At 39.3% G+C, this 23,068-nt stretch overlaps 1 protein-coding gene across 7 annotated transcripts in view; it reads left to right on the forward strand.

Annotated features, from left to right (window-relative positions):
- Positions 1-23,068, forward strand: part of SLC17A5 (solute carrier family 17 member 5) — a 67,445-nt gene that overhangs the window by 30,847 nt on the left and 13,530 nt on the right. For all 7 annotated transcript variants that reach the window (XM_066359031.1, XM_066359027.1, XM_066359028.1 and 4 more), the window contains 4 exons: positions 1,383-1,501; positions 13,001-13,159; positions 16,043-16,175; positions 17,145-17,292. In XM_066359031.1, the coding sequence (XP_066215128.1) occupies positions 1,383-1,501; positions 13,001-13,159; positions 16,043-16,175; positions 17,145-17,292 (559 nt within the window). The remainder of the gene's footprint in view (positions 1-1,382; positions 1,502-13,000; positions 13,160-16,042; positions 16,176-17,144; positions 17,293-23,068) is intronic.

Raw genomic sequence — 23,068 nt, forward strand, 5'->3', positions numbered from 1 at the left:
AATATATATTAACTCACCAAAGTAATCATCTCCTAAACCACAAAGCTCTAAAACACTGATAAGAAGTTAATATGGTTAAAATGATCTACATGAGTTTTGACCTAATACTACTTTTGGACTGCTTCTCAGTAGAAACTGCTGTTAAATCCAGCACTTAAATACTTATACTTACTATCAAAAATTGCTATGCTGGATATTATAGAAATGTATATTTTGACAAATTCCTTCTCAAGCAAAGTACATAGATACTTTCACTTGGTAGTTTTAATCTTGTCCCAGGACCTTTTATTTCTTAATCTCATTAGCATAATCTTATACATTTTAAATAAATTAGATTGCCACAAAGGCATTTTATGCAGGAAATCTGTCTGCAATCCAAACAAAAAAAATCAATAGTAATATAACTGTGGAAATAATAGATTGTGGAAATTTATATTTTAAAAGATCTGTTGGTGTGTTCTGCGCCTCGAGCGTGCCTGCACCTGTCCCCACCCTTTTCTCTCCCAGGGCGGCTCTCTGGAGCCCCAGTGTCTTCCCCTCCTCCTCCCCCGGGTGTGTCCTGTCTGCCCTTCCTTTTCCTAAGCCCCGAGGACCCTTATTTTCCCTCTGTAACTTGTTTCCTGAGCCCACAAAGCCCAACTGGATCACTTCTTACACCTCTGACTTTCCAAATAAACTTTTGCAAAAAACTAAATAAGTACATAAAAATAAAAGATTTGGCCCTGGCCGGTTGGCTCAGCGGTAGAGCATCGGCCTGGTGTGCGGGGGACCCGGGTTCGATTCCCGGCCAGGGCACATAGGAGAAGCGCCCATTTGCTTCTCCACCCCCCATCCCCCCCTCCTTCCTCTCTGTCTCTCTCTTCCCCTCCGCAGCCAAGGCTCCATTGGAGCAAAGATGGCCCGGGCGCTGGGGATGGCTCCTTGGCCTCTGCCCCAGGCGCTAGAGTGGCTCTGGTCGCGGCAGAGCGACCCCCCAGAGGGGCAGAGCATCGCCCCCTGGTGGGCAGAGCATCGCCCCTGGTGGGCGTGCCGGGTGGATCCCGGTCAGGCACATGCGGGAGTCTGTCTGACTGTCTCTCCCCGTTTCCAGCTTCAGAATAAAAAAATAAATAAATAAAATAAATAAAATAAAAAAATAAAAGATTTGTCTGGTATACTCTGATAGGCAGAGTTATATGGTCAAAAATTATTCTCTTCAAAATTTATAGGAAATAATACAGAAAGTAATTATCCCATTAAAGAATTTTGAGAGGAACTAGAAATGAAAACTAAATGGAAACCAAATTTACATAGAGTTTATAATTACATAATTTTTTCAAGATATGTAAAAATTGCTGTTGACGCATTCTAATTTTATTTAAATACTGTTTTTCTATTTCAAGGTATAGTTGGAATCATTTGGTTTGTTTTATGGATCTGGTTAGTTAGTGATACACCGGAAACTCACAAGACAATCTCCCACCAGGAAAGGGAATACATTCTTTCATCATTAAAAAATCAGGTATGGACTATGGTATATTTTTATAAACTTTGTTTTCTTCAGCATTAAGATACCAATTTTTTTTTTTTTCCGAAGCTGGAAACGGGGAGGCAGTCAGACAGACTCCCACATGCACCCAACTGGGATCCACCCGGCATGCCCACCAGGGGGCGATGCTCTGCCCATCTGGGGCGTCGCTCTGCCACAATCAGAGCCATTCTAGCGCCTGAGGCAGAGGCCACAGAGCCATCCTCAGCGCCTGGGCAAACTTTGCTCCAGTGGAGCCTCGGCTGCAGGAGGGGAAGAGAGAGACAGAGAGGAAGGAGAGGGGGAGGCGTGGAGAAGCAGATGGGTGCCTCTCCTGTGTGCCCTGGCCGGGAATCGAACCTGGGACTCCTGCACGCCAGGCCGACGCTCTACTACTGAGCCAACCGGCCAGGGCCCAATTTTTTTTTTTTACTGTATTGCCATCTTGACCAGAAGTCCAAGATACCAATTTTTAATAGGTATTTTTTATTGTGCATGCTGTAAGTAAAGTGGAGCAGGCAAATGAAATAAATGTACAAAGTATTGATTTGTTTAGTCTGAAAAATTCCAATTGCCTCTAGATTAAATCTATGAAAAAATTACTTAAGAGCAGCAATTTTCAACCTTTTTCATCTCATGACACACATAAACTAATTATTAAAATTCTTCAGCAGACCAAAAAATACATTTTTTACTGATATGACAAAAAAATGGGTATCATATCTTTTTTTAAAATTAACTTGAGAGAGTGAAACATTGATTTATTGTTCCACTTATTTATTCATTCATTCATTGATTCTTATATATGCCCTGACCCGGGACCCAGCCCACACCTTGGTGTATCTGGTCGACATTCTAACCAACTGAGTCACTGAACCGCAGCCTGTTATCATTTTGATTCATTCACACCAGACAGCTATTGTCATGTTGACTGTTGTCATTTTTTTATTTGACAATCTAAGGGAAAAGAGGTCAGTGCCCCTGACTAAATAGTCAGATATTTTGTGTTTTAAAAATTCTTTCAGGCCCTGGCCAGGTGGCTCAGTGACTAAAGCATCAACCCAGCACACCAAGGTCACGGGTTTAAATCACAGTCAGGGCACTTAATAGAAGAAATCAATGAGTGCACAACTAAATGGAACTAAGTGGAACAATGAGTTGATGCTTCTCTTTCTTTCTCCCTTCCCCCCACTCTCCCTCGCTTAAATCAGTGGGGAAAAAATTTTAATTATTGCAGCACACTCGTGTGCCACAGCATACTGGTTGAAAATCTTTTTTCTAGAGTAATGATTATGAAGTGAATCTTAAATTTTTTTCTTCTTAATTAGTAGAAAATAAAATGTGTTATTTATGAAAGGAATCTTATAGCTACATTCTAAATGTTACATGTTAGAAAACTAGTAATTTTTATCTGTGTTTTAAATAAGTGTGATTTAATGAGGACAGCAATTTATTATATCTAATAATATAATATATTCCTAATTGTCCCTCTGGAGTAGATCTTAGAAAAAAAGTTTTTATCTTATTAAAGCTAAATTTTTATCACTTAATCAAACACAATAAATAGCAAGTCAGAAATAAAAGTGTGTCATAATTTAATATAGTAAATACTCAAGGCATGGAAACAACATATTTGCCTTTGGGGGGAAATAAAAAAGTAATATGAAAACATTAGGAAAAATTAAAATATATATATTCTTTTCTTAGTATTCTTTTTTTTTTTTTAATTTTTTTTTTCTTTTTCTGAAGCTGGAAACGGGGAGAGACAGTCAGACAGACTCCCACATGCGCCCGACCGGCATCCACCCGGCATGCCCACCAGGGGGCGATGCTCTGCCCACCAGGGGGCGATGCTCTGTTGCGACCAGAGCCACTCTAGCACCTGGGGCAGAGGCCAAGGAGCCATCCCCAGCGCCCAGGCCATCTTTGCTCCAATGGAGCCTTGGCTGCGGGAGGGGAAGAGAGAGACAGAGAAGAAGGAGAGGGGGAGGGGTGGAGAAGCAGATGGGCGCTTCTCCTGTGTGCCCTGGCCGGGAATCGAACCCGGGACTTCCGCACGCCAGGCCAACGCTCTACCGCTGAGCCAACTGGCCAGGGCCTTTCTTAGTATTCTTAATGATGTCATATCACTTTATTAGTTTAAGAACATAAAATATTTCATTTGAAACTTCTCTTGCCCATTAAGTTCTTATTATTGATGTTTTCAATTTTTTTTTTGATGTTTTCCATTTTTATATATAGTATTTAGAGGTCAGGGGAGGGAAGTAAAGAGAGACAAATACAGTGACAGAAAATGATTTGACTTTGGGTGATGGGCATACAAAACAATCACCAGTTCAAATGCTATAGAGATGTTTACCTGAAACCTTTGTACTCTTATTGATCAATGTCACTCCATTAAATTTAATTTTTAAAATAAAAAGGGGAAAAACAAATATATATATATAGTATAGCCAGGCAGTACTTAAACTACTACTCATTTACATTTCTTTTAAGTTTTTAAATTTTGCTACAAATGTCTCTGTAAACTGCTGAACTTAGGAAATATGTCATCTCTTGGTTTTTGCCAAAGGTCAGCAAAAGCTTAGAAGAAATCAGCAATGTAATAAGGGAAGTTACTTGGAGATCTTTGTGTCCTCCATAATGTTAATCAAATTAATTACCCACTTTTTCCCCTTAAGGAATAGAATTTAATGCCTTGTAAACAGGTCTTGCCACATAAAATTTGATATGTTTTACACATTTTCTCAGCATTGATGGCCAACAGCTAGCTTCTTCTAGTACTTTATTTTTTGGACTTAGAAACTTTAGTTTCAGGGTTTTTTTGGGGTTTTTTCTGAAGTGAGAGACAGACTCCCGCATGCGCCTGACGGGGATCCACCCAGCATGCCCACCAGGGGGCGATGCTCTGCCCATCTGGGGCATTGCTCCATTGCAACCAGAGCCATTCTAGCGCCTGAGGCGGAGGCCATGGAGCCATCCTCAGTACCCTGGCCAACTTTGCTCCAATGGAGCCTTGGCTACAGGAGGGGAAGAGAGAGAAAGGAGAGGGTGAAGGGTGGAAAAGCAGATAGGTGCTTCTCCTGTGTGCGCTGGCTAGAAATTGAACCCAGGACTTCCATACACCTGGGCAAGCGCTCTACCACTGAGCCAAACGGCCAGTGCCGGTTTCAGATTTTTTTAAAAGCTTTCTCTACTTGATGTGTGTCTAAATCTATCCATTATCCAAACCTAAGATTAATTTGTTCTTTCATATGCTTCAGGAAGTAGAATATTCAGAAGCAAGAGGAGTTAGGAGGATTGTTTCATAGAACCCCAAACTGCATTCTTAAACCAGATGATGTGGTAGTTGAAAATGTTATAAAACAGTGATGTTTCATGAAGTTCCAACTTTATTGGATCCAAAGATATACAGCATCTGTTGTATTTTATTCATTCTTTAAACATTTTATGAAAATTTATTATGCCCTACGTTCTTTGAGAGGTACTGAGGACTTAAAAATTAGTAACAGAAAGAAACAAAACATCGTTCTTGTGGGGGGTTTGATCTCCAGAGGGAGACAGACATGCATGAACAGAATTTCAATCTCGTCTAGACTGCATGATGCAGTGCTGTAAGGCAGACACATAGTAACCTTGGGAACACAGCAGGCAGGGAGCCTCAGGCAGCCCGGGAGATACAGGAAAGCCCTCTGGTGCAGTGCCCTCTGTCCAGAGACCATCGAGAACATACCTAGAGTCCAACAAAGTTGTGTTTCTTGGTTTGTTTCAGTGAGGGAGAAAGCACCATCATAAAGCATCTCAGTAAGAGAGTTGAGAAGAACTTGTTACAGTTTGGACTTCTTTGATTGGAGGATTTAAAGAACTACTGTTTGGGTGCTGTCAGAGAGCAGTAGCAACTTCTCTTTTTTTAAAATTATCTTAATTTGTATCTAGAAGGTGGGGCTAAAGTTGTTAGCCAGAAGAGGTATTTGCTTCTTTTGTGGTTTATAGCATTCTTGTTTTTGTCTGTGCTCAGATAGAATTATAGAATGGTCTTATTTTTGTCTCATTCCATCATGTTTATAGAGTGGCTTTGTTCAAGTTCAGTGGTCAAACGCCATGACCTAGTTTGTTAGAAGCAGGCCAGCTCAGATGACAACAGCCTGAGGCTACCTTTTTCTTTCTCACTAATAAAAGCTGTATCTGTTCCATCTTGAAAGGAAATATGGAGTTAGCCAGACAAATTGGGGGAGTGGGAGATGTGCAGGCATCGCTGGCCGAGGAAATGGTGTGACCAAAGGCACAGGTGGCAGAGGGGCTATCAGCCAGGAAGTGCAGCAGGCAGGTATAGCTGAATGTAAATAGCAATGAGCAGCGGGAGATACAGGGGGTAGGCAGAAGACAGATCATGGAGGGTCTCCTGGGTCTCACTGACTTGACTTTCACAGGTCATCCTGGGAAACTTTATCCTGTAGGCACTGGGATGCCATGAATTGTTTATAGGCTTGGTGACAGCATGAGGGTTGCATTTTAGAGCTTATACTGACCACCGTGTGGAGAGACCTGAGCCAGGTAGGCAGGGGTTCCTGTTAGAATGCTTTCTCACATACCAAGCTAAGAAAAAGTCAGTACTTACAGGAAGAAACGTGATTTCATTCTTACAATAAGTACAGTAGATCTTACATTCATGGTAGCACATGTAGTTCTAATTCTGAGTTAGATATTGTTACAAACAGAGCAATAAAATCTTCAGGGCATTCTGCAGTTAAACTCAGAAAGCTAGCTTAAGACCATCAACTTCTACTCTCTTTTAAAGATGTCTTTTTGATACATTGTGCAAAGACATTACCAGTTCACCCAGAGAGGTTTTCTTTCCTAGAGATCCAGTGTTGGTTTTTTTCTTTTCTTAATTCCTGATAACACAATGTTTTATAACTGTTTTGATTCTCCTTTATACCTTAAAGAAAGAGTATCCATTTTGGCAATGTTGTGAAGTAAATGGGGACCTTGATTTGTATATTTAGTTGCTGTAAATTAAGAACACCTATTGCATGCAACTTTTTGTAAACTAAATTGTTATCACTTGCATTTGACAGGAAAAACATTTTTTTGTGACCTTGCATGTAGAATATACTCAAGTATTTACCCTTCCTATATTCTAGAAAATTAACACGTTTGACAACAAATAATTTTTTGTAGTTGGACCTTTTTCATTTCAGCTCGTATGGAAGAGAACTCATTTAGCTACAAATTTAATAATACATTCTCTGTACAAGATTTAAGACCTTGTTGATTGTTCCTTCAAAAATCTCTAAAGAAAATTTGCTTTGAAAATGTTGGTCAGGAAGATGATCTTAGGAATTTAAAAATTTCCTTTCCAGTGTATTTTCAGTCCTCACCAGCGGCATCTTAGAGTAATGTGGAGCTCTATGTCTTTGCCATTTGGGTTGATGAAGCCATAGAGAGTATGTGTGTGGACAGTGCTTGATTGACAAGTCTGCTATAAGTAATATTTTCAAACAATTGCAAGAGAATAATTTCTAGATTTAGAACAGCACAAAAGGCTGTTTTGATATTATTAAGGTTTCACCTTAAATCTGTGTCATCTGTTATGATAGTCACTAGCCCACCTATTAAATTTTAACAAACTAAATTAATTAAAAATTCAGTTCCTATGTTTCTATGCTTCTCTCGCCAAATTGCAAGGTCTTCCTAGCCAGCCACACGTGGCTGCTGGTTACCACACTGAGAAATGCTGACAAAGGACGCTTCAGTCTCTGTAAAAGTAGTATTACACAGCACCACCTTAAAACCTTGCAGGATTTGTTAGTGTCTGCTAGATTCTTGGATAGTTTCTCCTAGTAACATTTAAAAAGTCACGTTTAACTTGAATGTTTTTATAAATAAAGAATTTTTCTTCCCTGAAACATAACTTATAATGTGGAAATATATACACTTATAATGTGGAAATATATACTATGAATTCATCTTACAATTCTTATTGGGAGAAAACTGTTGTTTTTGTAAACTGGGTCGTTTGCAAATGAACAATAAGTTGTAACATGTGCATATCATATTTTTTCCAAACTTCACATAATTACTATTGCCTTTTTGTGGAGAGAATACTGTTAGCAACTTTCAAGTATGGTACATAATACAGTGTTATTAACTATAGTCACCATGCTGTATATTGTTTCCAGGTCTTATTTATCTTATAACTGGAAATTTATACCCTTTGACCCCTCAGCCCCTAGTAACTACTATTCTACTCTGTTTCTATGAGTTCCTTTTTTTAAATTCCACATATATCATACAATATTTATCTTTTGTCTGATTTGTTTCACTTAGCATAATGCCCTCAAGGTCCATTCATGTCATATATGGCGGGATTTGTCTGTGGCTGACTAAATCATTATTCTCCAAGGGCTCCCCGACCTTGGCCAGGAGGGGCGAGAGCTGGTTCACAACCCCCCTCAGAGTTCACATCTGGGACCAAGGTCTGCTGTGCTTTGACCCGATGCACAGGTGTATGACCCCTCCCAGGTCCCTTAGCACATGGTGCTGCATCCCACAGCTCGCACGAAGGCACTTTTGTCTGTGGATGGAGCCACGTGAGTTTAGGATGTACTTGACTGTCCTGCTGATGTCACTCTCCACTTTGCCGGGGTCCAGCCCCGGGGGGATCCAGGGGTCCCACAGGAGGAGACGGCATCGGCGAAATCGAGTGAGAGAGCCGAATTCTTTTCTTTCTCTTTATTCTCTGGTTAGCATTTACTGCCAGGCATCTCTTTCAAATGCTAGTATAGCTCCCTTTTTATACACACACACTGAGTTACAATTACATGGTATTAATCATTGCTTTTGTTTCACTATGTTTACATGTTTCCGGATAACAGTTAATTTATATCCATAAATTACAAACCAGGTAGCAAGTCATTCAAAGTACAGAATAACTTGAATAGCGATAACAACATCGGTAAAAGCTTTTAAAGTATTAGTACTAATAGTTAACTAACTTTACTGCTGTTGTGAGTCAAGGGGCAGAGAGAGATTAGCAGACGAAATCATTAAGGACTAACAATGGACCACCGTTTGCTTAGGTAAATGGCTTTGAGTTTATGCAGTGTCCTACTTTTTCTCACAAGATTCTAAAAGGTTTGCCTATAAAGAAATTGACATAACATTAAGAGTAGCTTTCACCCAAAGATATACAGAGTGCACTTGCAAGATAGCCTAGTAGCAACATAATTTCAGAAGACATTAACTGTTATTATTTCTATGGATTCCCCTACATTCCTCTCATTATCAAAGAATTTTGGAAAGTATATAAATCTCATGAGAACATCTCATTGAGAAAGCCTAGCAATTGCCTTTAGTCAAAAGACAATTCTCTTAGTAAAACATTCTTTTCTTGCCGACTGCGCTCTCATCCTAGGCCACTCAATGGACCATTCTACTATACCTTACCTAAGATACTATTGTCTAGTCAAATATTATTTATTATATTTAAACACTAGTTAAGTTCTGACTCTATTCTTCTCAGAGTGTACCACTATCTGCAGATCAAATAAGCAAGAAGAAAGGAATGTTTCTTTACTCTATCACATGAAAAGGCTAGGGAGGAAAAATGTTGAATTAAGTGAAGGCCAAAAGGCGCTCTGTGCACAGCCACTGCCTCCTATCCATTCACAAGTCACAATCTATTCTTTCTAACATGATTAAGAAGGAATTACTCTTACAGACTTAACCCTTTACGAGGGATATCATAGCCAGCCTCTTATGTCTATGAGCCCAGTTCAAGGGGCTTACAGGCTTTTCTGTGGAACTCACATCCTCTGTCTCATTTTCAAAGAAATTACTACGAATCTACAGGGAAAGCACGGTACTATTATCCCTGTGCCATAAATAATAGCACACACCCAGAAAAGGGGGGATATAAGGCCAGATTAATTCAAAAAGTCAAAGGGGGAATTATCGTTGTGTCTCTCCTTTGGGTGACTTCGTCAACCCGCAGCCATTGGTCTTCTCTGCTGTGACTTTGTCAATCAGCAGTTTTTGATCTTCTTCTGCTGTGACCTTGTCAGCCAGCAGTTGTGGGTCTTCTCCTGCTGTGACCTTGTCAGCCAGCAGTTGTGGGTCTTCTCCTGCTGTGACCTTGTCAGCCAGCAGTTGTTGATCGGCTCCCGACACCGCTTATAGCTGGTCTTGGTTGGGCGATTCTCCAAACTTACCAAATTATTAAAAATTCAGTTGATATTTATGGGTGGTAAAAATATACCGGTATGGCTAAATTTGATTGATTTTTGCTTCATTTGTACAAACAAGATTATGCCTAAATACTGGTAGAACACTACAAAAGCTATTATCAGAGCCACATAGTCTTCTAAAACAGCAGACTCAATACCTGCAAGTACATACATCAGAGTCTGTAGGAATGAGCGCACACTTTCGGGAGAGGGATACATTATTAAGAATATATTTAGTTTTCTGAGATCCGATACATTTCAGCTTCTTGCACCTTCCAACACAGAAGTGTGATTCATTTCCTTTGTGGGCTTCAAAACCATATAAAAAGAGCTATGCTCCAAATTCCTTTGAATTCTAAAATCTCTAGACCGGTCTTATTCTTCCTCTCATCTCTGAGCTTTTTCAGCAGTGAGGGTGGATGGGGAGGTTGCAGATATTTAATCTCTATAACAAGAGGCCTCAAATTTTGCTACCCATTGAAATCCCCTGAGTATCTTTAAAAAAAAAACATTGCCACTACCTTAATAGCCACTTCCAACCTGGTTTAATTGGTCTTATACCATTGTCCTACACTCAGAGGTTTTGTTATTGTTTTTTATTCAAAAGACCTGGCCTAGAGTACTGCCATCTCTAATTTCAGAGTGCCAAAGGTGATTCCAGCACAGCTGGAATTAAGAACCACTGCTGTATAGAATAAGTGATCCCTCTCCTTCCCTTCCCAAGTCTCCATTTTGATGCATAGTGGAGAACACAAAGCCTCGCTACCAAGTCAAATAACAAGTACCCGGGAAAAGGTACTTGTTCCACAAGAGGGTTAATGCTGATTCTTTGTCTTTTTGAAATAACAGTGAATCCTGAAGGCAGAAACATTGTCTAGCTTTTGGGAAAGAAACTGCAGAGCCTCATGTGTAGGAAATGTGATGATCTGCTGGCCCAGCCCGTGGTCTCCAGGCTTTTCTTTTTCTTTTTTTTTTTTTTTTTTTTTTTTGGGGGGGGGGGTTGATCCTTTCTTGATCATGCATCAGTAAAATGGTGGTGGGTCTAACAATCTGGGTTTATATATTTTTTCATTGTTATCTACATGGACTACTGTATTTATGTATTAGAAAACATGTAAAAATAGACTTTTTAAAAGTAGTTAATTTTATTCTCCTTAAATCACAAAATAGTCTTTGGGTGTACAAATATCAGTAGTTACAGTCTTGACAAAAGGTCCCAGCTGGGGAGGGGGCAGTTAGTGGCCAGAACTCAAGGGATCTCTTTAAAGTGCTGACAGCCACCCTGGCTGGGTAGTTCAGTTGGTTAGAGCATCATCTGGAAGCACAAAGGTGGTCAGTTAGATCCCCGGTCAGGGCACATAGGAGAAGCTCAGTGTTTCTGTCTGTCTCCCTCTCTCCCTCTCTCCCTCTCTCCCTCTCTCCCTCTCTCCCTCTCTCCCTCTCTCCCTCTCTCCCTCTTTCCCTCTCTCCCTCCCTCCCTCTCTCCCTCCCCTCTTTTCTCCCTCCCTCCCTCCCTCTCTCCTCCCCCCCCTCCCTCCCCTTCCTCTCTCACTGAAATCGGTAAGTGAATTTTTTAAAAGAGGCTGACACCCAGGTTAAAGGACTTGGGGTGAGGGTGATGTTAGAGCTGCAGGGCTCCCACCTCAATTCTGGGACAGGGACCCCAACCCTCTAGGAGGGCGTGGGCCCGGGCCATGCGCCCTGGCCACAGTGTGCGGTGGCTGCTGCGCAGTATAAAGTGGGTATTTTAGAGGGTGAGTAAGATGAAATAAACAGTATATACATAAATAAAATTTTTAATGGGAAATGCCTTTTTATCACTTAAAGATTAGCAATAATGTTACTTATTTAATGGCAGCAATGTGTGTAAATATGTTGTATTTGATGAGCCTGCCCCTGTTTTGCTCGGTGAGGCAGCTGACAGAGACCTCGTGAGGAAGTGTCAGCTGTTTCCTTACTGTTCACTTGTGCTCATTATTAGAATTCCCTTTTATTGACACTGTAAGAATCCGTTGAAAACACTGTTGATTTTGTGAGATTTGTTTTAATTAAAACTTGTTAAGAAAATCCATAAACCCACTTTAAAAGACAGGTGTGAACTGTAATACGCTGCAATTCACTGAGGGCAAACAGACCAGTGGGATTGCCCGTGTCGATCAATTTTAACCAAGCGCTGCAAGACAATAAAAGCTTTGTTTGTTCTGTTTGCCAGTTTTTTGTTGATTTTTGTTTTTGTTTTAGGAATTGCAAATTCTGGAGACATAGATTTGAATAGAAACCCAGTGTGTTCCAAGGGGAGGGAAAGGGGCCATATTTATAAAGACAGAACAAGAGGGCCTCCCAAAGAGGCCGTGGCGTTGCTGTGGAAGAGCCGTGGCGGGTGCTGGCCAGCCGACGCACACTGTGTCTTCTATCTATTGCTGGGTGCAGATTTCACTTCCTACAGGAGAGTTCAGTTATGTGAGCCATTTCCAGGAGCTTCATCAGGATGTAGCCGCTTGGGTTAGCCGCTGTTTCACGTGGAGGGGGTGCATTAGCTCAGCTTCCTGAGGCCTCCCAGCTCCATTTTAGATTGTTCTCCTGACAATAGCAACTCCATTTTGTTATTGTTCTTTTACATCTGACACACTGCAAGCCCACCCTATTTATTAAATATTAATAGAGTTTACTTTCTTTTTTTAGAATAAAGGTGAGTATAAATAAAAGTTCTAATATGCCTCCACACCCCAGTGGATCATCTTGCACACCCCTGGGGTGCTCACACCCTACTTTGAAGACTATTACTCCAAATAGCGCCATAAAAAAAGTCCTATTGCACAATTCTTATATATATATATATATATATATATATATATATATATATATATATATATATATATCATTATAATTAAATAAAGACTGTATAGTAAAATATGAATTCTAATGAGACTTGCAGTCTCTTTCATTTGCCCTTATGGCACCCTCTGAATTTGATTATGAAACTTCTCTAATTTACTGATGGAGAAATTAATACTGCAGGTGACTTCTGACATTCATAAGGAGTGTTTGAGGTTGACATTATCGCTCTAATTACATTTCTCTTTTTCTTCTAATCTGAAAATGGACTCTTTATTATTGTTTAATATTTTTAAAGAGTTGGTTTTAAAATCTGGAGTTTACTAATCAAGGTTGATAATGTTCTAGATGGAATTTTAGCTGATAAGGTACAGATCTACACACAGCAGTACACAGCTGTAGCTCACCCGGAATGTGCCTGTGTTTTCAGCTCTCTTCGCAGAAGTCGGTACCATGGATATCCATCCTAAAGTCCCTGCCGCTCTGGGCTATTGTCGTTGCACACTTTTCTTATAACTGGGGTTTTTATACTTTGTTGACATTATTGCCTACTTATATGAAGGAGATCCTAAGATTCAATGTTCAAGAGGTAAGAATGTAATCATATGCTTCTTATATAAAGTACAGATTTTAAGTTACAGAATTTGCTTTTATCGGTGCGAAATTAAATTATTTTGTATCTTCCATTGTACTCTAATATACTAAATTTTAGAGAATTCTCTTTCTGCTTCATAGTTGTTCTTTCTTTTCTCAGTGTATGTTCATCTTGATTCAAAGTATCTTTTGGCTGCTACCCCTTTAACCACAGAACCCTACTAATCCTTAGGAACATGCCAGGATAGTGGATGACAACTTCAAGTGGCACAAATATTCACTTCTATGAGGGATGGTAGTGGCCTGACCAGGTGGTGGCACAGTGCATAGAGCATTGACCTGGGATGCTGAGGACCCAGGTTCAAAACCCCAAGGTTGCCAGCTTGAGTGCAAGCTCACCAACTGGAGCACAGGGTCACCAGCTTGAGCGTGGGATCATAGATATGACCCCATGGTTGCTGGCTTGAGCAAGGGGTCACTGGCTCGGCTAGAGCCCATATGAGTCAAGGCACACATGAAAAAGCAATCAATGAACTACTGAAGTGCTGCAACTAAGAGCTGATGCTTCTCATCTCTCTCCCTTCCTGTCTGTCCATCCCTCTCTCTTTCTCTCACCTTCACTAAAAAAGAAAAAAAAGGATGGTAGTTGGACTCTGATGGCAGCTGACAGAGGAGTTGGGGGCACTAGGTTCTTGTGCAGAGGGTGTTCTACAGCGTCATCCAGGCACTGGGAGAGCTGCAGTTGTAAAGCTGTAAGGAGGACCTTCCTGGAATTGCCAGCTCCTTTGAACTCCTCAAATTGATGTAGTTCCTATTATCTCTACTTACATTGATGGATTCTGTCTTTAAAGAGAGTAAGGAAAAGCCTAAAAAGAGAAAGACACAGTTTAAAAGGAAAATTGGTGGTATCTTTGCTTTCAAAATGAAGGTTAGATCAAAGACCTAACTGTAAGAGTTCAAACGATAAAACTCTTAGAAAGTATACATCCCTGTGACCTCGGACTGGGCAACAGTTTCTCACATAGAACACCAAAACACAGGTAACCAACGTAAAAAATAGACAAGTTGTACTTATCAAAATTAAAAATGTTTGTGCATCAAAGGATACTGTCAAGAATGAAAACCCATTGAATGAGAGAAAATATTTGCAAATCATATATCTGATAAGGGTCTAGTACCCACAATATGTAAAGAATTCCTACAACTCAATAATGAAAAGACAACCCCATTTTTTAAATGAGTAAATGACTTGAATAGACATTTCTCCAAAGATACACAGATGGCCAATAAGCCCATGTAAAGATGCTCAACATCAATTAAAATTTGAAAGTTCTTCATTTTTTGTTATAAGCTTGCTTTTTCATATAAGTTTAATTTCATTAGCTGTCCTCTCTTTTCTTTTTTCTTAGTTTTTTCCAATTCTAGCATCCTTATTTCTTACAACTCAGTGAGAGTTGGGGTGATATCTATTTCCCTATTTTAGATATTAATATTTTGGAATTTTTTCAATAAATGAATACAAGGAATCATATCTTTGCACAAAAAAAAGCTTAATAACGGTAGAAGATGGCATGAATAAATGTTGAAAATTTTAGTAGTTTTAGGTTGTTGGGGAAGTTTTTAACATTGGAGCTTTCAGTCGAAAAATTCAGCAACTCTAGTTGCTATCAACCTTATCCCACTAGAGAACAAGACCAAGATCTGAAAATTCACTTCTCTGTTTGCTACAGTTTATTCATATGTAGGGTTCTTTGACAAGTAATGATAGATGTGATCCTACTATGCACAAGTCTAAATAGAATAAAGTTTGAAGAGGACATTCCACAGTATAATACCAGAAAGAAACAAAAATTTTCAGTTACAGAAGAACTAGAAGCATATAACATCTGAGATCAGAGAACTACAAACTATGATAAAAGAAATATTTCTTAAGCATACTTAAATTTAAAGTAAATTTTTCTGGTCTGCACCATGAATGATGCTTAAGTGGAACTATTGCAAGATTTAAATATCGCTGATAAAATATCTTTCTGCCTTTTTTGTGTTCGTAAATACTAACAAGTGTACCCACCTCTCTAAGGCTATGAAAACATTTGTCTCTGTCAGAATTAGGTCATTAGTCTTGACACCACGTTTGTGCTGAAGAAGAATGAAAAGAAGAAAATTTTCTCTTTTTTTTTTCTGAGTATGTTCTTCATTTTACAGAATTTGTGATTTCCTAAAAAGTTGTCAAGTCATTTCCTACAAAGAAAAGAACACATTTCATGATGAATTCTATTTCATATCTATTAGTGTTTTCATTTTGTTTAGATGGTCACATAAAGGAAAAGAAGAGGGAAAAAAGAAAGAAAAGAAGAGGGAAAAGACAAGTGTCTCAAACACTTCCCTGCCTTTGTCCTCTGCTCAAAGCCTGTGCTGGTGCACAGGCACCTGACCTAGGTGGTGTTTGCCTATAATTCACTAACATACACATTGGACTTATGTGTCTTCTGTATGTTTTATTTTATAATAGAAATATTTTTAAAATAAGTGAAAATTGAAGACAGGAACTGTTCAGTGGGGCAAATCCATACCCGAATAGGAAGACTTACCATCTCTCACTGACGCCAAAGCCCAAGTCCCAGAATAACATTCCAGCTCTCCGGGAGCAGATTGGACCAGGGTGAGCTCTGGTTCCCTCTGCGACAGGATCCGAGGGGCTGCACTGAACTGAATCCCAAAATCCTCCCATAAACCAGGCTGACTTACTATAACTATATAAAAATTACAGTGTACTGCTGAGGATTTCCTTTCTTTTCGACTGGTGGTGGATATGTGTGTATGTATTTTGGTTGTTCCTCCCACCATAATGAATCCTGTATCTTCTTATTTCTCCCAGAATGGGATTTTATCAGCAGTGCCTTATTTTGGCTGTTGGTTATTTATGATCTCGGCTGGTCAAGCCGCTGACCATTTAAGGGCAAAATGGAAAATTTCAACTATATTTGTTCGAAGGATATTTAGCCTTATAGGTAAGTAAAGTGAATCAAGTTTTGTTTTGGCTTACATTTATTTACTGTATTTACAGTGTAAGGCAAAGTAAAAATGATTATTTTGTTTACATATTAAAACTATGTTTAATTCATGTAGGGTATTTGTGTAGACTTATCCTGTTCGGAATAATTCTGTAAACACGTCTGGGCAGCTGTCACTGAGAGTTGCTATTCTGTTCCACTGTTGCTTACTTCAACTCTGAAGAAGTTATTCCACATCTTCAAGTGAAATAAATCCCTTTAGATTTTATTTTTTAAAAAAGGCCTTTCTCTTTTTTGACTTTCTGTAGACCTGCCATATCTCACTATTTAAATTCACTTGATATTTAAATATAAGTGTCACAGTGGCAGTTGCAGTATATACAAATACAACAATTCTGTCATCACAGAGAGTTATTGAATCGCACTGCTGTACACACAGAAAAAAATGGCAGCCTAATCATTAAGTCTTTTCCTTTGTCACTTGTATTTTATGCTTGACTGCCTCTGCCTGTAATAACTGTGCATATTGTTTTCAGTTGTTAAAACCTAGATGGAGTGTTTTTCTAATTTTATCCAACAGAGTTTATAATTTAGCTTTTCTTTGCAGGGTTGTTTTTTTTTTAAATCACACTACTATATCAACTGTTACCTTTTTCTGGGACCATTTTTTCAGTCATTCTCTTCTTGCTCTTTTCTCTAACATTGTAGAACTTTAGCTGAATCTTTATCACATGTAGATAAATGGCATTGCATAATGAGAATTTCCTTTTACTTTTATATTAGTTGCATTATGACTATATGTTTTCCTCAAGTGTTTTCATGAAACATTATAATTTAAACTGAGTCTTCTAGGCAGTACAGTGTTTCTACAGTAGGTGGCAGTAATATCAAATCTGTGTATTAAGGTAGAGCAAGCAAATATTAATATTGGGACTTCTTTCTCTTTTTATTATCTTTTAACTTCAGGAATGATTGGCCCTGCAGTATTCGTGGTAGCCGCTGGATTTATAGGCTGTGATTATTATTTAGCTGTTGCATTCCTATCCATATCAACAACACTGGGAGGCTTTTGCTCTTCTGGATTTAGTATCAACCACCTGGATATTGCTCCTTCGTGAGTACTAATATAAGGATTGGCTGTGATTAACTTTAAGTTGCTTTTTAATTGTGGTAAAATATTTATAATATAGTATTTAGCATTTTTAAGTGTACAGTTCTGTGGCATTACGTGCATTCACATTGTTGTACAACCATCGCCACAGTCCATCTCCAGAACATTTCCATCTTCCCACACTGAAACTCGCCACCATGAAACACGAACACGCCCCCTCCCCCACAGCGCCTGGCGACCGCCACTCCACTTTCTGTCACTAGGGTTTGACAACCCTAAAAGTGACTTTAAATTCTTAAACACAAGTTCGGTTTACACAGTAATTGAAGAATGTTTTTAAATTTAAATTTCTATCATCATCTCTGTATACAGTGTTTCCATCATAACTGTCGCTGCTCATACTGAGAAGGTATGATCAGTGCTATATCCTTAATAGCGGGAATCACAGAAAGAAAACCTGGAACAGTTAGGCATTGGACCAAGAAACCAATTGAAATAAAAGGTAGCCTAAGCAAAAGCTCTGGGCCTGTGAGCTGTGACGGAGCAGGGCCACCTCTGCCTCGTGTGCCCTGTGGTGGCAGCCCCCGCCCTGTGCGAGCCGCCGGCAGTGCTCAGGCAGTTGCAGGAATGGAATAATTAAGACAGACTTTCATATTCTGTACCATGTTGAAACTCTTTCTGAAAAACTGTGTGTCTGTTGATCTTACTATATTTTTTAAAGCTTTCTTTACTATTCATGTATAATAAAATCCATTTTTATATTCTCTATTAAATTTCAATACAGAATTCCCAGCCAACATGCAAAACCCTCCACATTATGGCCCCAACCGATCCTTATCATTTTATTCCTTTCTCCCTCACCCCGTCTTCTAGGGATTCTGTGCCCTGATGGAACTAACCTACTCTCTATCTTCTACAACTTCCCGCAGTACACACACACCTGCCCGCACTTTCCGACCTTTGGCCCTTTGCTCATGGTAGCCTGTATACTTGGAATGCCACACTCGCCTAGGATTTGTCTCACATCTTACCATTAAATACTGGCCTAGGATTTGTCTCACATCTTACCATTAAATTCAGGTGGTGTATCCTTGGCCAAAATAACTGGCGTGTGACCCTCTCAGGAAATCACATTCAGAGGACTCTAGTGATACCAATTTTGATCACTCAGTCAAGGTGTTGTCAGGTGTCTCTAACTAGTTACTTTTCTCCCCTTCAACTAAAACAGTATCTCTGGAGAGATGCCTTGAGACCATACAAACATCCCACTTCTTGTCAAACTCCCCTCACCAGCAGCACCTTCGACTCAGTGCCTGCTGGTGATCCACGCCAAACCAGTTTCACTGTGGTGGTTTCAGAGTGAAAATACTTCAGCCCGAGCCTCCACATTTATCAGTCGGGATTCTGTTGTTAGGAAGATCATCGCTTTTCCATTTGTTTATCAATAGTCATCAATGTGGACTTAGAGAGTCCTAACTTAATTAATGAGTTATGATCCATTAGCATCCTTATTTATTTTCATGCTCACATTATCCCATATTTGGCCAATGGGAGCACTTTTCAGCTGGCTTCTGTGACCTGTTATCATCCGCCATCTTTTTTTTCCTTTTCTTTCCTTGAGCACTTTCTTATTGCTGGAACAACCAGATGTTTTGGATTCATCTTGTACCTTCTCTGCCTTGGAATCAGCCATTTCTCCAAGGAACCTGGTTCCTTTTAATGAGAAATGGTATTTAGAAACCAAGACTCCAGCAATGATGATATGCTTGTATTACTAAGTATATTGCCTCTTTTAAGAATATCTTGGCCCTGGCTGGTTGGCTCAGTGGTAGAGCATCGGCCTGGCGTGCGGAAGTCCCAGGTTCGATTCCCGGCCAGGGCACACAGGAGAGGCGCCCATCTGCTTCTCCACCCCTCCCCCTCTCCTTCCTCTCTGGCTCTCTCTTCCCCTCCCGCAGCCGAGGCTCCATTGGAGCAAAAGATGGCCTGGGCGCTGGGGATGGCTCCTTGGCCACTGCCCCAGGTGCTAGAGTGGCTCTGGTCGCGACAGAGCGACGCCCCGGAGGGGCAGAGCATCGCCCCCTGTTGGGCGTGCTGGGTGGATCCCAGTCGGGCGCATGCGGGAGTCTGTCTGACTGCCTCCCGGTTTCTAGCTTCAGAAAAATACAAAAAAAAAAATAATAATAATAAAGAATATCTTAATTACTACTTAGAAGTCACATAAAGCATTGACTATTGTCAAAGATTTATAAATAGACACAAAAGTCGCCCTGACCAGATAGCTCAGTTGGTTGGAGCATCGTTCTAAGCACAGAGTTTGCTGATTCAATCCCCGGTCAGGGCACACACAGGAACAGATTGATATTCCTGTCTCTGCCTCTCTCCCTTCCTCTCTCACTTAAATTAATAAGATTTTTTTTTTAAAAGAAAGAAACAAAAGTCTGCAGTCTTATCAAGTAATTTCTTTTCCATCTTTTGTATGTGGAATCACCTATGAGGTATTTTCACTTTCTTGTCTTGGGATTTTGAAAAATCCTCCAGTGCTTGAGAAAATTATAAAGTTATTAGTGTAGACTTATAAATCATTTTAGAGTAAATTGTAGTGACACCTTTCTCCACAAAATTAGCAAAAGAAGATAGCTTTAAATGTATATTACTTTTAAATAAATCTTATCCTTTTCTAATTCTAGTAAATGAAATATGAAAATTGTTTAGTTATTATTAATAATAACCATACCTTTTAATCGGAGAAATTGATAGGTTAAATGAGTTTGTATATCAGCTACATGTATATATATTTAAATAGCTACAAAAAGTAACTGAATAATAATGAATTCTACAGGATACTATGTAAATTTATACTAAGAATACAACTGAAATTGGAATAGAAAGTGTGATTTAATTATTAAACCCATTAGTTACAATCCTTGCAGTGTTTAAATTTTGAATTTCAAATTTATCTGTTGTACAGGTTTATATTATTTTTATTTTTAAACTAGAAATTTACATTGACCCAGTTAAATAGAAAACATTTTGTGTTTTAATATGAGTATAGTGGCTGAATTACACTTTTAAATGCATAAGGATCTGATAATCAGGATAATAATAAATATATTACACTGTATGTGTGAAGTCTGTTGTGATCAAAAAGCTCTGAAGAGACCTCTTACCCAGTCTAACGAAGTGATCATCCCGTCACACCCCAGGGTTGCTCAGGCATGGACGTTTTATTTTACTGTGCCTGTCAGGTGTGCTTAGTACATCTTTGTTGAATGAAGGACTCTCTGGTTTTAACTACAGAATTAAATGTCTAATGTTGAAAATATTTACCATACACCACAGACTTTTGTCAAAAAGAAGGAAATTTAAATAGAGGGAAGAATTTTGTAAACCTTACAAGCTAGGAAATATTTATTTAGTATACATATTGGTGAGTTAAGAACTGAAAGAGTGTAACATAATGATGAAAGAAAAGAAGAAGACTTGAAAAGCAAATTAACTTAAAAACATACTTTTATAAGTTTAGTGGTGATTTGAAAGATCTGATACAAACATAACTTGAAATAATAAATAACCCCTTGAAGTGGAAGGGTAAAGGCATAGAACTTAGCCATTTCTGTGGAGAGAGGACAGGAAGGAGCCTACTTCCCTGAACAAACTGCTGCACAGCGACTTTGAGACATGTATATGAGATTTATGAGTTAGAGCTTAAACCTGGTTACCCAAAAAAGGATTTAGGGAGATAGCAAATAATCAGATAACTGAAATATATTTCTTTCTTTCTTTCTTTTTTAAAAAAAAGAGAGAGAGAGAGGACAGACAGACAAGAAGGGAGAGATGAGAAGCATCAGTTCTTTGTTGCAGCACCTTAGTTGTTCATTGATTGCTTTCTCATATGTGCCTTGACTGGGTGTTCTAGCCAAGCCAGTGACCTCTTGCTCAAGCCAGTGACCTTGGGCTCAAGCCAGTGACTCTGGGGTTGTGTCTGTGATCCCACACTCAAGCTGGCAACTCCCTGCTCAAGCTGGTGAGCCCACGCTCAAGCTGGTGACCTTGGGGTTTCAAACCTAGGTCCTCAGCATCCCAGGTTGACACTCTATCCACTGTGCCACTGCCCGGTCAGGCTGCAATATATATATATATATTTTATGCTACTGACTAGAAAGGAATCTAGAAAGGATTTCACTTGAAATAAGTTTAACAAATGACATTGTTCAGTTGTATGATTTACAGAATTATATAAAGTTTTTAGAAAGGATTTAAGGTAATCTTGTCTCTTACTACTAAACATGAGTAGTAAGTATGGTCTATGAACCAGTGGTACCAGTATTACATGAGACATGCAGAATCTCAGGCATCATCCCAGACTTCCTGAACTAAAATCTGCATTTTAAGATCTTCAGGTCATGCATCAGGGTTGTGGGTATGATCTCCAATTAGGGCACATACAAGAATCAACTAATGAATGCGTAAATAAGTAGAACAGCAAGTCAATGTTTCCCTCTCTCGCTCTCTCTCTCTCTCTCTCTCTCTCCTTCTCCCTCTCCCTCTCCCTCTCCCTCTCCCTCTCCCTCTCCCTCTCCCTCTCCCTCTCCCTCTCCCTCTCCTCCCTCCCTCTCCCCTCTCCTCCCCTCTCTCTAACAATTAATCATTAAATAAAAATTTAAAAGATCCTCAGGTGACTTTTGTGTATATTCAAATGTGAGGCCCTGGTCTAGTCCAGTCCTCTCATTTATACAACAAACATTTAGTTTTTATAACATAATAGAATACCTGCTATACATTTAGCACTCTACATGGCTCTTCAAAAGATAAAACCTAGCTCCTCCTTGCAAGGAGATTAGTCTAGCTGAGAAAAGAAACAATAAAAAACAAACAATTCTAATATATTATGATAATTAATTCCTGGACAAGTATTTATCAAATGCCTGGCAAGTGTCGGTCATAACAGATACTATCCTGGCCTGTGGAGCTTTGAATCTAGAGTGATAAACATAAAAGAATTACACAAATAAAAACCAACCTTTTGAGAGAGAAAAATAGTAAGAGAATATAATAAGGGGATATAATACAGTTTAAGGAATAAGGACAGGTCTCTGAGGAAGTGATATTTAAGCTAAAGCCTAAAGAATAAGTAAGCCAAGCAAAACGGGAGTGTTATTCTTAACAGAAGAATTTATACAAGAGGAAGAAGAAATTGTGCATGTCTTAGCCTGGCTCACTGCCATAACAAAATACCACAGAGTACATGGCCTAAACAACAGAAATTTATTTTCTCACAGTTCTAGAAGCTAGAAGTCCAAGATCAAGGCGCCAGCCAGCGTGGTTGGTTTCTGGTGAGAGCTCTCTTCCTGGTTTGCAGGTCTGCGTTATTGCTTTGTGCTCACATGGTTTTCGTAGGTGTGTACATGCAAACATGTGTGCAGAGAGAGACTCTGATGTCTCTTACTCTTCTTATAAGGGCAGCAGCTCTACTGGATTAGGGCACTCAACCTTATGACCTTATTTAACCTTTATCACATCCTAGAGACCCTATCAAACAAATATTCAGTCCATAGCAGTATATTTCAGTTAACCAAGAAAATGCTTTTTGTGGCTGATGCGGAGAAGAAAGCCACTGGGAAGTAAGCAGGAAAAGTAAGCAATTTATATTGTATTCAGAGCAAATAAGAAATGATATTTTCTGTATTTTAAGATCACCCTTATGTGGACAAGAGTACAAGTAGAAGAAACCAGTTAGGAAACTGTGGCAATAACCCAAATAAGAGGTGCTGGGGTG

The sequence above is a fragment of the Saccopteryx leptura genome, chromosome 1, assembly GCF_036850995.1.
Source record: "Saccopteryx leptura isolate mSacLep1 chromosome 1, mSacLep1_pri_phased_curated, whole genome shotgun sequence".
In the NCBI taxonomy this organism is placed as follows: Eukaryota; Metazoa; Chordata; class Mammalia; order Chiroptera; family Emballonuridae; genus Saccopteryx; species Saccopteryx leptura.